The sequence below is a fragment of the Petaurus breviceps genome, unplaced genomic scaffold (assembly GCF_028583685.1).
Source record: "Petaurus breviceps papuanus isolate PSGF00001 unplaced genomic scaffold, PetGlider_PUasm1.0 91023, whole genome shotgun sequence".
NCBI lineage: Eukaryota > Metazoa > Chordata > Mammalia > Diprotodontia > Petauridae > Petaurus > Petaurus breviceps.
This window is the reverse complement of record NW_027187398.1, coordinates 4,920,220-4,932,435: the sequence shown is the minus strand read 5'-3', so window position 1 is coordinate 4,932,435 and position 12,216 is coordinate 4,920,220. Positions and strand designations below refer to the sequence as shown.

The 12,216-nt window shown below is 37.8% G+C and overlaps 1 protein-coding gene across 4 annotated transcripts in view; it reads left to right on the top strand.

The window, feature by feature from the left end:
• The window catches only part of ACACA (acetyl-CoA carboxylase alpha), a 253,387-nt gene that overhangs the window by 146,953 nt on the left and 94,218 nt on the right, over positions 1-12,216 (top strand). For all 4 annotated transcript variants that reach the window (XM_069078145.1, XM_069078144.1, XM_069078143.1 and 1 more), the window contains 4 exons: positions 43-258; positions 1,919-2,074; positions 4,480-4,683; positions 11,753-11,908. In XM_069078145.1, the coding sequence (XP_068934246.1) occupies positions 43-258; positions 1,919-2,074; positions 4,480-4,683; positions 11,753-11,908 (732 nt within the window). The remainder of the gene's footprint in view (positions 1-42; positions 259-1,918; positions 2,075-4,479; positions 4,684-11,752; positions 11,909-12,216) is intronic.

The window sequence follows — 12,216 nt, the reverse complement described above, 5'->3', positions numbered from 1 at the left end:
TTTTCTTTCTAAGTGACTTTTTCCTTTCATTTCTGAGTTCAGTTTGAGGAAGATCGTATCTATCGTCACTTGGAGCCTGCCCTGGCTTTCCAGCTGGAGCTGAACCGAATGAGGAATTTTGACCTCACTGCTATTCCGTGTGCCAATCATAAGATGCATTTATATCTTGGGGCGGCCAAAGTGGAAGTGGGCACTGAAGTGACAGACTACAGATTCTTTGTGAGGGCAATCATCAGGCATTCTGATCTGGTCACCAAGGTGAGTCTTGTGTTTTGGTGGGAGTTAATTTCCAAGTCATCCTGGATAAAACATATGGTCTGGGAAGTCATAGGAACTGTGAACAAAATACTCATACAGTTAATTAACAAAAGCAGTAATAGTGTTGATTTGACTACACTTTCCACAGTAAGAGGTGGAAAGTGTTGGTAGTCTGGCATGAGTGGTGGCAGGGCAGAAGAAGGTTGGGATGAAGAAAAAATGGTCCTAGTGTAGAAGTTTGGAGTTGTGTGTCTCATCCTGAGCATAGTCTCTGGCAGCTGGAGTGTCAAGGAACAGAAGTGGCTAGAAGAGAACAGGTGTTTCTGCCTGGATTAGAAAAATAATATGCCAAGAGGCAGGCAACAGGTTTAGTTAGAGCCTGACCTTGTGAATAGTTTTTAGAATGACTCAGAGCATACAGTGGAGGGATTCTCAAGGTCCCTGTGCTCTGTACATTGTTAGTGTTTAAGACCATTTTCTTTAGGAAAAAAATTATATTTTTATTGATATCTTTTGTTTTTCTATTCTATATTTCTATCCTATATTTTTCCAATTAGCCCTTCCTTCCTTCCTTCCCTCTGCTCCCGTGGGAGTTATTCCCTATAAAAAAAGAATAAAAAGAGGGAAAAATATTCCAGCAAGACCAATCAAGACATTGAAAACGTGTGCATCATATTCAGTGCTCCATAGCCATAGCCTCTGCAGAAAAGGAGGGAAGGTAGCTTCTATTTGATTAATTTGGGACTAAGCTTGGTCATAATAACTTGACAACACACTGTTTTCAACCCTTTTGTTCTTTCTGTTTATGTTGTAGTTACTATGTTTATTGTTTTCCTGGTTCTACTTTTTTCACTTTCTATCAATTCATATATGTCTTCCCGTTTCTCTCTTTGTCATAAGTATTCTTTTTTTCTTTTTGCATTTTGGAGGGGGGAGGTAGGGCAATTGGGGTTGACTTGTCCAAGATCACATGGCTAGTAAGTGTTAAGTGTCTGAGGTCGGATTTGAACTCAGGTCTTCCTGACTCCAGGGCCAGTGCTCTATTCACTGCGCCACCTAGCTACCCCCCTGTATATTTTCTTATATTAACATTACGTTACAGTCATATACCACAACCTGTATAGCCATTCTCAGTTGATGAACATCTGCTTTGTTTCTAGTTCTTTGTTACTATTAAAAAAATGCTGCTATAAATATTTTAGTGTATATGGGGCCTTTCTTTTTTTTGTCAGTCATTGACATCCTTAAGGTATGTGCTGACCTGAGATATCTGTATCAAAGGATATGGGAATTTTATTCACTTCCTTTCCAAATCATTTTCCAGAACACATTGATTCACAACTCCAGCAACAGTGCCTCTTTCCCCAGGCATGATGTCAGCTATTTCTAGCTTTTGTCATTTTTGCCAGTTTGCTGGTGTTAAGTGAAACCTTAAGGTTGTTTTGATATTTGTTTCTCTTATTATTAGTGATTTGGATCATTCTTACATATGGTTATTAAGAGTTTGAATTTTTTTTTTGAGGACTATTTGTTTATATCCTTTCATTATTTATCTATTGGAGAATGGTTTTTGATCACTTAAGGCCCTTCTCTCATTTCCTCCTCTATGATGTAAACAAGTTTTTTATGATATGTTGATGGTGACTTCTTCCATGTATAGGAAGCCTCTTTTGAGTATCTTCAGAATGAAGGGGAACGTCTGCTCCTGGAAGCCATGGATGAGTTGGAGGTTGCTTTTAACAATACCAATGTCCGAACCGATTGCAACCATATCTTCCTCAACTTTGTGCCCACAGTCATCATGGACCCATCAAAGGTACATCTGTCCTAATTGTTTCTTTTAGCACCATCAAGAATGAGGGAGTTAGCTAATACATACTCACTGTGTCTTAGTCCCAAGAACATACTGGGACACTTCTTATAGACAAACCTTGTTTAGCTTGCTAACAAGAATCCTGATAGCAAAAATCTACCCACTGTTTCTCTTGAGGGAAGTTGGATTTTAATATACCACCATGTTATTTTGAGTTAACAGTAAGAAACTATAGTGATCTGTAGAAAAAGGAAGAATCTCTTCCTTTCTATTGCTTCCTCTTTTGTAAAATTTGTGAAGGTTTTCTCATTTGGAATGATATCTTTTGTTGTTATTTAGATAGAGTCTTCCCTTGTGTATGCTAGTCTACAGGGCTAATTTGGCCATTCTGGAAAATTGCATGAACTCTACAGGTCACATGGGTATTTTCGTGTAAATTCCTGCTTCAGTGCACTAAACGTCACCCTAGTGGCCTTGAAGAGTTAATGCAGCTTCCCAAAGTGCCTAACTTATTCCTCTTGAGTATTTTTCACGGGGTGAGAATCTGGTTAATAAGACATTTCACACACATTACATGTGGTCCCTTCCCTAGAGGATCTGTTTTTAAAATGCATGGATAGCATGCAAGGAATAAAAACGAAGGGATTCTGTAGTTGACCTCTTACCCTTAGGGTGATAGTCTTTTCTCGTCATTCCCTGGGCTCCCCTTTCTTTTTTATTGGGTCCTACTCTCTCCATTGCTTCTCCTGAGACTAGGAAGTTTTGGTGACGGTGCAAACTAGTAGAGGGGGAAATAATCTGACTTTCTCAGGCTCAGTTATAGGCCTTGTCCTTTGCATTTTGAAACATATCTAAAATGTGAATCTCAGGATTTTGTTATCAAGACCCAGGCTAATGCTGCAGCATCTGTCACCTATCAAGAAAGCTGGGGAGGAGTGGAGAAGAGGTGACCCCCTAGAATCTCATTACTTTTTCGTTTTGAGTAAAGCTCTCCTAAGAAAGCTGGGATTCTAGCTTAAAATAAGACCTGGCTATTTTCTATTCTTTTATTTCTCAGTTTCTCATTAAATTCAAATGTTGTCAGTCTTCTTTACCATAGAAATATCAGTTCCTTGAATAGAGATGTTCCCTACATTTGTGGACTTTCGATCTCTAAAAATTTTCAAGAAAAGAATAGAATCTTTTGGGCAGAAGTAACTATGGCTAAATACATTGGGGTAGACACAATGGCCTCTTCTGGCTTGAGAATTTGTGTTGCTGCCTTAAGAAACTACAAGTATAGTCCATACCATGTGAGAAGAGAAACATGCAGATGAGACCCAAGGAAAGGAAAATGTGAAAGCAGTTTAGAAGTCTTCTAAGATTTTTTTTTTTACAAAATTTTTGTAAATTTTTTTTACTCTTTTTACAAAAGCATTTGCTTCCATTTAGGGTGGTGTTTCTTGGGAACTGTTGGTAGCTATGTTGAAAAAAAAATTATTTATTTTTATTTTGTTAAGCAATTGGGATTAAGTAACTTGCTCAGGGTTACACGGCCAGTTATTATTTTTGTGTGGGTGCCGAGTATCTGAGGCCGGAACCAATCCCGGATCTCCCGATGCCAGGGCCGATGCTCTTACTCACTGCGCTACCTGGCCGCCTCCCAAAAAAATATTTCTTAACTTAATGTTACTGAAGAGAATTACCTCTGAGAACATGGACTTAGTTAAAATAGTCCTCCTTCTCCCTGAAAACTAGGTATACTGATCTGTCTAGTTGGTTAGAAAGAACTTAATTTGTACCTTTCCTTAGACACCTCAGGGATATGTGCAGCATGGATGAAACTTTAAAGCTTCTGGGCATAAGAGAAGCTCTGAGCACCCTGGACAAATTGTCTTTCTTTAATGTGTATGATTTACCAACAGGCATATATTATAAAGTTTAATAAAACTGCATGGAAAAAAGCTCATGGTAGTAATTGCTAAGTTGATTTAAAGTCTTGTTAAGTGCAATGAAACATGGTTATCATGCATATAAATGCTACTTAATAGCTTTTTACCAGAGATTTCATTCTTATTTGGGGCTTTCACTTTAGTCCTGTGGCTCCTAATTTTAGATATCACAGATCTTTGAAATATAAAGAGGGCAGGAGAGTGCGAGCTACACAATTTGCAGTGACGTGAGGCAGAGGCTTCCCCTCCAGGGCAGGGCCCTCAGAAAGTCTTCACTGGCTTCATCCAGAAAAAGGAATAGAATTTGGAAGGTCCTTTTTGTTGGTTTGTTCTTTGTTTTTTGGATAGGACTGTGACTAGGTTATGGCTTTGAAAAGCAGCAGCCCTTTACTCTCCTACCCAAGATGGGGCAGATTCGGAGGAGCTCTTCAGAACAGGGTATTTATTAATCCTTTGTGTTCTCTGGTGTGTTGTCAGATTGAGGAGTCTGTGAGGAGCATGGTGATGCGCTATGGAAGCCGGCTGTGGAAACTCCGAGTTCTCCAAGCAGAGCTGAAAATTAACATCCGCTTAACACCAACTGGAAAAGCAATTCCCATCCGCCTCTTCTTGACCAATGAATCTGGCTATTACTTGGATATAAGTCTATATAAGGAAGTGACTGACTCCAGGACAGCACAGGTATGATAGCCAGAGTTTGGAGAGCTTCACTGATCACTTCACTGATAATGATGTCATGGCCCCTGGGTTTCTCTTAATGGAAAAGACTGGACCCACTACCATATCAGCTTACTAAACTATAGAGTGAGAACCTCAACTTTTCGGTAGAAGTTGCTGAGACTAAATCATGGCAGATGCTGAGTGAGCCCCCTCTGGTGGCTCTCTAGGTCTTTTCATTTCAGGACCCTTTGAAAGGACTTTTGCGCCCACTCTGCAGTCCTGATTTCTTTACTCTAACTTATCTCTGTATTGTTCCTCCTGAACTACTATTGTCACTCATGGTCAAGTAGAAGGTAAAAAACGGGAAGAAATTCAGTATAGTTCTAGTAGCCTAAGGAATACCAAACAGGAGCATTTACCTGTTAAGTATTATCCCTTTTTTTTTTTTTTTGCCTTTTGGAGGGCAATTGGGGCTAAGTAACTTGCCTGAGGTTACATGGCTAGTTTTTTTTTGTGTGGGTGTTAAGTGTCTGAGGCCGGAACCAAACTTGGGTCCTCCTGACTCTGGGGCTGGCGATTTACTCACTGAGCCACCTAGCCGCCCCTCCAAGTATTATTCCATTTACGTATCACCTCTCCCTTTAAAAGTTCAAGGTCCTGTTGATATTTTATCCTGGTATGTTTGTGGGTAATAATAGATGATGACTTATTCTTCAAATCTAAAAATGGAAACCCATAGAATAACGACTCCAATGGGGGCAGGAGATTAGGGGAAATGGAGGTTTTCTTACTTTACTAAATCACACCCCAGTCACTTTTGCTTTTTGCTGGAACCTGTTTTTAGATTGGTTCATCTTTGCCCTTCTCTTTTGAAGGAAAAGAGGTGTCATACTTTTGCTTATTGCTGCTTAGAAAATTGTCCTTATGTACATTCACAAATTCTTTCATATTTTCTCCTGCACCATGGATCTCAGTATGGATTACATGAGTATAATTGTGTCATTTTGAATCTAGGAACGGAATCAGGAAAAGTCATATTTTTGCCAGTCTTCTGAAGCAGGTTTAAAAATCTGAGTTGGTTGGGCTGTTGTCAAGGTGACCTTTCATTTCATAGTGTTTTTGGTTTTCAGTGTGTAGTGGTCAAAAAAGTCTATCCTTGTAAGGACTTAACTGTTAAAACAGAAAGAGTGAGAGAATGTGAGGAGGCAAATAGGAGTGTTCACAATGTTTTGCTGTATTTGATGTTTTTCAGAACATCCTTGAAGACATTTTCAGTTAGAGTTTTCCACGGGCAGGGATGTTTTTAATTAAATTATACAGTGACTTCAAGGCAGGTCTATTCTTGTGAAAAATTAGATGGCCTCTTGAGATTGTAATGTTTTTGATAAATATGTTTGTTCTTTAGAACTGCTTTTTTAAAAAATTAGAGAGATTTGAGATTTTTCTCACACTTGTTTATAGTGATACCAGGTGTTTGTTCTCTCAGTCAGTGCCTTAGACATAGTAGGTGTTCTGTAAATATTTATTGAATAAATTAATGAACAAGCCCCCTCTGGTGTGAAGGCAGGCTTTCTTTTAGGATAGCTGTTGTACATTTTAAGGAAGGCTTAATGGTAAGGGTTTCCCAGGGGTCCTGTTATAGATGAGTTAAAAAGCTATAGCCACATAAACTAGGACCCTGGCTAATGGCCAGAGGATAGAATGGACAGATGAGGGAATCCTCAAGGCCCAATTCTGGTGACTTCTTCTGAGCAGGTTAAATTGATTTATGTCTGAATTTAAGGAGTGTGGAAATAAGTGGGTCAATGGAAATTGAAAGAAGGTATACAGGTCTGGCAGTGTCTGGTGAAAAGTGTATGTGTATACACACACTACATACATATATATGTTTGTGGGGTATATTTTTTATGTATACATAAGTAAAAGTCACACACATGGGTGTGTATATTATGTGTTCCTGAACTCAAGATATGATTATCCCTAGATCTCTAAACTGTGTTCATGGGGATGGGGATATAAGGTTAACATGGATAGCCGAAATTCACAAGTCATCCCAAACACTAACAGTGACTAAACCACTTGACCTACCACATCTTTCCTGAGTCTGCTAACAAAGAGGAAAATTAGCTGACTTGAATATCTTCTTTCATTTTCTCCCTCATACCATATGGTGTAGGTGCTATTGAATAATGAAATCACCAAAACTCAAGACAACTGTGGGGAGAAGAAGAGGGCTGGGCTTCCAAGAAAACTTCTATCTCCTCCCAGCAAGATGCAATCTTTCTCCTCTGTCTTCCTGTGGCATATTGTACCTCTCCTGTAATGCTTATCACTTCCCTTGTATTTTAATTATTTGTGTATAAGTCTTATCTTCCATACTAGATTTTAAGCTCTTTGAAATCAGTGGCCTTGCTTCTTTTTTATGTCCTCCTTGTTAGGTGCTCAGTGAATACTTGTGGAATTCCTCCTTATCTCTTTCACCTTACTTATCCATTTTCAGTATCTCAGAATTTGTTTTCTTCCAGCTTTCGAACCTTACAGTCCCCAAAGTATGCTTTCCTAAGATTTGGTGACGGTCGTCTCCATCAGTGGTGTCAAACTTAAATAGATACAAGGGTTACTAAACTATATGTAAACATCCCTGTGAGTTGCATATCAACTTAGTTTTTTAAAATGTGATACTACATATGTTTTAGTGTGTCTTTATGTATTTTGTTTAACATTTTTAAATTATATTTTAATCTGGTTCAGGCCACACTCAGGAAAGTTGTGGTCCCGTGGACCACATGGTTAACACCTGTGATCTACATAGTCTTCCAGAAGCCTGTGAGGCAAATCTGTCCCATGGATAGGAATGGATCAGTATTTTTTGTGTGAGGTCATAGACCTGAGTGGAGCAGGGATCAGAGGCAGGTATTGATAGAAACCCTTAGTTCCTTTCCACTGAGGAGCCATCAGGCTTCCAGATAGAGTCACTAATACTAACTAGTGACCATTCTTTCTGTATTTGCATATGTGTACTTACATACATAAACATATATTGTTCCCCTTTTATTATTCACTGCATTGTGAATATATAGTTTGTGTATTCATGCTTACCGTGCCTAGTTCAGTGTCATATACCCTGTGGGCACTCAATAAATATTAATTGAATTGAAATAATAGCATCCCTTATAAATATTCATCAGCAAATAAAACTATCTAAATATATGGAGTATGAAGCACCCTCCTGGAAATATTTGAGTTAAAATGATTAAAAACCATCTTATTAATTCCATCATATGATATGGTGGGCCTGCTATAGTCAAATCCATAGTGTACTGCAACATAGATCTGAGTAATACCTCTGTCACTGGAGTTACTATATAGGATATGTCTTGATAGCTTGCTTTGCAATAGGTGTATGTGAAGATGATTTATAATGTCTTTGGCAGAAAGCTTTATACTTGTAAATTTGAAGCCTTAAGCAAAATGTAATATAGTACTTATGAACTACCTTTGTTGAGAATTGACCTGGCTTCCATTATCAAAGAGGAGACAAAAAGAGAATCTGTTAGTTGGTCTAAGCTCTTCCAGCTTTAGAGCAGTCCTGATTGGTTAGTTGGCACACTTTCTGAATACAAGGGAAAGAAAGAGGGTTCAGTTTGCCCTAAATCTAAAACATGCCTACTCTGGTATGTCAGCATGAACTTGGGGCAGTACTTCTGTATTGATTGATTACTGCCTTTTCAGAGGTAAAAGTGGCTGGTTTTTGATGTCATATAATCTCTGGGGAGTGAGAACAATGAATATATTTTATCATAGAAGCCTAACTAAGCTACCCACCCAACCAGGGATGCTTCAAGAAAGAAAAAAATGTTTAAAGGGGAAAAAACATTATCTCTAGATATCTTCCTGAATCATAGAATTTCTGAGTTGAAAGGTACTTCAGTGACCATCAAGCCCAACCAATATATGGAGGGAATCCCCCCTCTAACATACCCAAAAAGTGGTTGTCCAACTTTGTGCCAAACTCTGTTTCACTGATTTGTTCCATCCACTGATCTGCTATATCCATTTGCTCTACCTTCTAATTGTTGCACTTAGTTATTTTTATTTACCTTTAACCTTCCCTTGCCATTTCCTATTCTATACCTTTTTTCTTTCCCTTCTTTTTTAAATATAGTTTAATTTTTTAAAAATTATAGACTTGTCAAATATCAACACATATGAACATTTCCCAATAAAAAGATAGTATATGAAAATGTAAACTGTTATGCAGTGCTTTTACTCAGCGTATATATCAAATTTAACATGGTATTATCAACACTGCCCTCCTTGTGTGTATTCCCTTTTGCTGTCTTCTGAGTATTTTTTTTAATGTTTTATTGCTTTTCTTCTCTCTTTTGATACCACTATCATTATACCTAGACACTCCTCCCTTCCTTGAAAAAAGGAACTATCTCATAACAAATGTAGTCAAATAAGACAGATCCACATTGTACATATCTAAGAATGTATGTCTTATTTAGTACCTGTAGTCCATCTACTCTCTGCTAAAGAGGTGGGATGCATACTTTATCAGTCTTCTAGACTTGTGCTTAATATTTAATTTTTCAAAGTTTTTTTTTCTTACAAAATTATGGTCATTGCATGAGTTGTCTTCCTTGTTCTTCTCATTTTAAGCTAAATCATTTCATACAAGGCTTCCCAGGTTTCTCTAAATCTATGCCTTTTTTTTGTGCGATAATATCACATTGTTCATATTCTGTAGTTTGTTCAGCCACTCCTTGTTTGAACACCCACTCTCCCCCTTCTTTGTTATAACAAAAACTGTTCCTGTAACTGTTTCTATACATAGGTGTTCTTTCCCTCTGGCTTTGATCTTTTAGGAGTGTAGCCCCTACTAGTGATATTGGATTAAAGGGTTATATGTGATTTGATGACTTTTTGGGTATAGATCAAAATTACTTTCCAGAATTATTGAGCATATTCACAGCTCCTCCATCAGTGCATCAGTGTGCCTGTCTTCTTCCAACAATTATCATTTTCATTTTTTGTCATCTTTGCCAGTCTGATAGGTGTGAGGTAGAACCTCACAGTTTTCATTTGCACTTCTCTAATTATTAGTGATTTGGAATGATTTTTTCATTCACAGTCGTCAAGTGATTATGGTTCACTAGCTTGTCTTTATTTGAGAGTTGCCTGTTCATATAATTTGACCATTTATTTATTTGGGAATTGCTTTTTTTTATTTATTTGTATCAAATCCCTAAATAGTTTGAATGTCATATCATTATTAGAGAGATTTGCTGCACAGATTTTCCCCCTAGTTAATTCAATCGCTTCTAATTCCAAACTGGTGTTGTTTGTGCTAAAATTTTTCCCTAATGTTAGTAATCAGACTTGTTAATTTTATTTCTTGTGATCACCGCTGTCCTTTGTTTGGTCAAGAACTGGTCTCCCTTCTTAACTTTGTTTGATATGATCTTTTATATCTAGGTCATATATTCATTTGGAGCTGTTTGTGGTATATGGTTTTAGATGTTGGTATAAACTTAATTTCTTCTTTCCAGTTATTCATAGTTTCTGTCAAATGGTATATTCTTACCCAATTACCCTAGCAGTTGGTGTCCTGGATTTTTCAAATACTGTGCTACAGTGTTCAGTTACTTTTAGGTCTTGTGTCTGTAACCTGTTTGTGCTGAATAGGTTATGTGCTAGATTTGAACTCAGAGATGGAATACTTTCTCAGAAACTGTATGATTCTGGGTAAGTCCTTTAACCTCAGTGCCCTCATCTGTAAAATGAGGATAATTATGGCACCTACCTCACAGGATTGTTGTGTGGAGATCAAATCAAATATTGTTCATAAAGTGCTTTGCAAACCTCAAAGTGCTGTATAAAGTTAGTTCTTGTCCTCCTCCACCTTCTCTTCCTTGTCATTATTATCAGCTTCTGATTTTAACTAATATCCAGGTGTTATGGTAGATTACTACTTTGTAGAATACTATCAGGTCTTCTTTGTTCCCGTCTTTCTTTCATTATTTCCTTTGAGATTTTTGACTTTTTATTCCTTCTAATGAAGTTTTTTCCCTAGTTCTAAAAGATAATCCTTTGTATTTTGCTTCTTTTTCTTTCTCAAGCCACTAATACCATCCCTATACTTCTCTCCCAGCAAAGAATCTTGCCTCATTTTACTGAGAATTGTGATCTCCCTCTTCCCAACTCTACACCTTATATTCCCTCAACATAATCCTGTTTTCTCCTTCTTTGCTCCACTCTGGCAAAGAGATGGTCCTTCTTACCAAAGGCAACCCGTTAAATTTGTGCCCTTAATCATATCCTCTCTGGTCTCATCCAGAAGGATGGCCTTTCACTTTCCCTAATATACAGTGTCTCTTGATTCTACACTGACTTCTCTGAGCTATGCTCAGATCTACCTTTTCTTTAAAAATCCTTCATTTGACCCTGTCATTCCCTCAAGCTATTGCCCTATATCTTTGCTCCTTTTTATACCCAACTTTTTCTTCCATCATTGCCAAACTCCTAAAGAAGCTTCCTCATCTCTTCCTCCTCTTTGAAAACCTTTCACTCTTCCCTTTCCTTTTCCCCCTCCCTTCTTTCCACAGCCATCATACTTTTTTTTTTTTGCTTTTTGGAGGGCAATTGGTGTTAAGTGACTTGCCCGGGGTCAGACGGCTAGTTTTTGTGTTAAATGTCTGAGGTTGGATTTGAACTCAGGTCCTCCTGACTCCAGGGCCGGTGCTTTATTCACTGCACCACCTAGCTGCCCCAACAGCCATCATACTTTTTTTTTTAACTCTGTAGCTCTTCCTCATCTTCTGATATTACTTAGTATTTTTCTTTACATATGTTTTTATTCCCTAATGTAGAATGTAAAATCCTTGATGACAAGAAATGGTTTAGGTTTATTTTGTCTTTATATCCCCAGTTCTTCTCATGGTGACTTGCAAATTAATAATAGTACAGTAACAACAACAACTAGCACTTAATAGGTGTAATAGCTTCTTGCTGCATTTAATTTAACTGAAATGAAGTGATTTTTACTTGTGTCTTAACTCTTTATGTCATTTACCTTTTCCTGCAGATCATGTTCCAGGCATATGGAGACAAACAGGGACCACTGCATGGGATGTTGATCAATACTCCGTATGTAACCAAAGACCTGCTGCAATCCAAGAGATTCCAGGCACAGACTTTAGGGACGACATATATTTATGATATTCCAGAGATGTTCCGTCAGGTAAAGGAGACTTGGGAGGTGCTGGGAGTGGATATTACAGGAAGTAAGGGTTTCCTGAATTTCTACCTGATATATTTTTGCTTGGAAAAGGAATGTTTTTAAGAAAGAGAGAGAGGTCATGATTCCACTCACATTTGATTCATAGTTTCGTATTTGGTCATTCCCAACATGAAAGTGAGACAGCAAGAAGTTTTTTAATAGTTTAATATAAGAAACCTTGAGAATGCAAATTCTCCACAAAGTAGAAGTAAATGAGGTAAGGCCACAAATGTATTGGTGGTTTACAGTGGCCTGTATCTCTGTTTGGA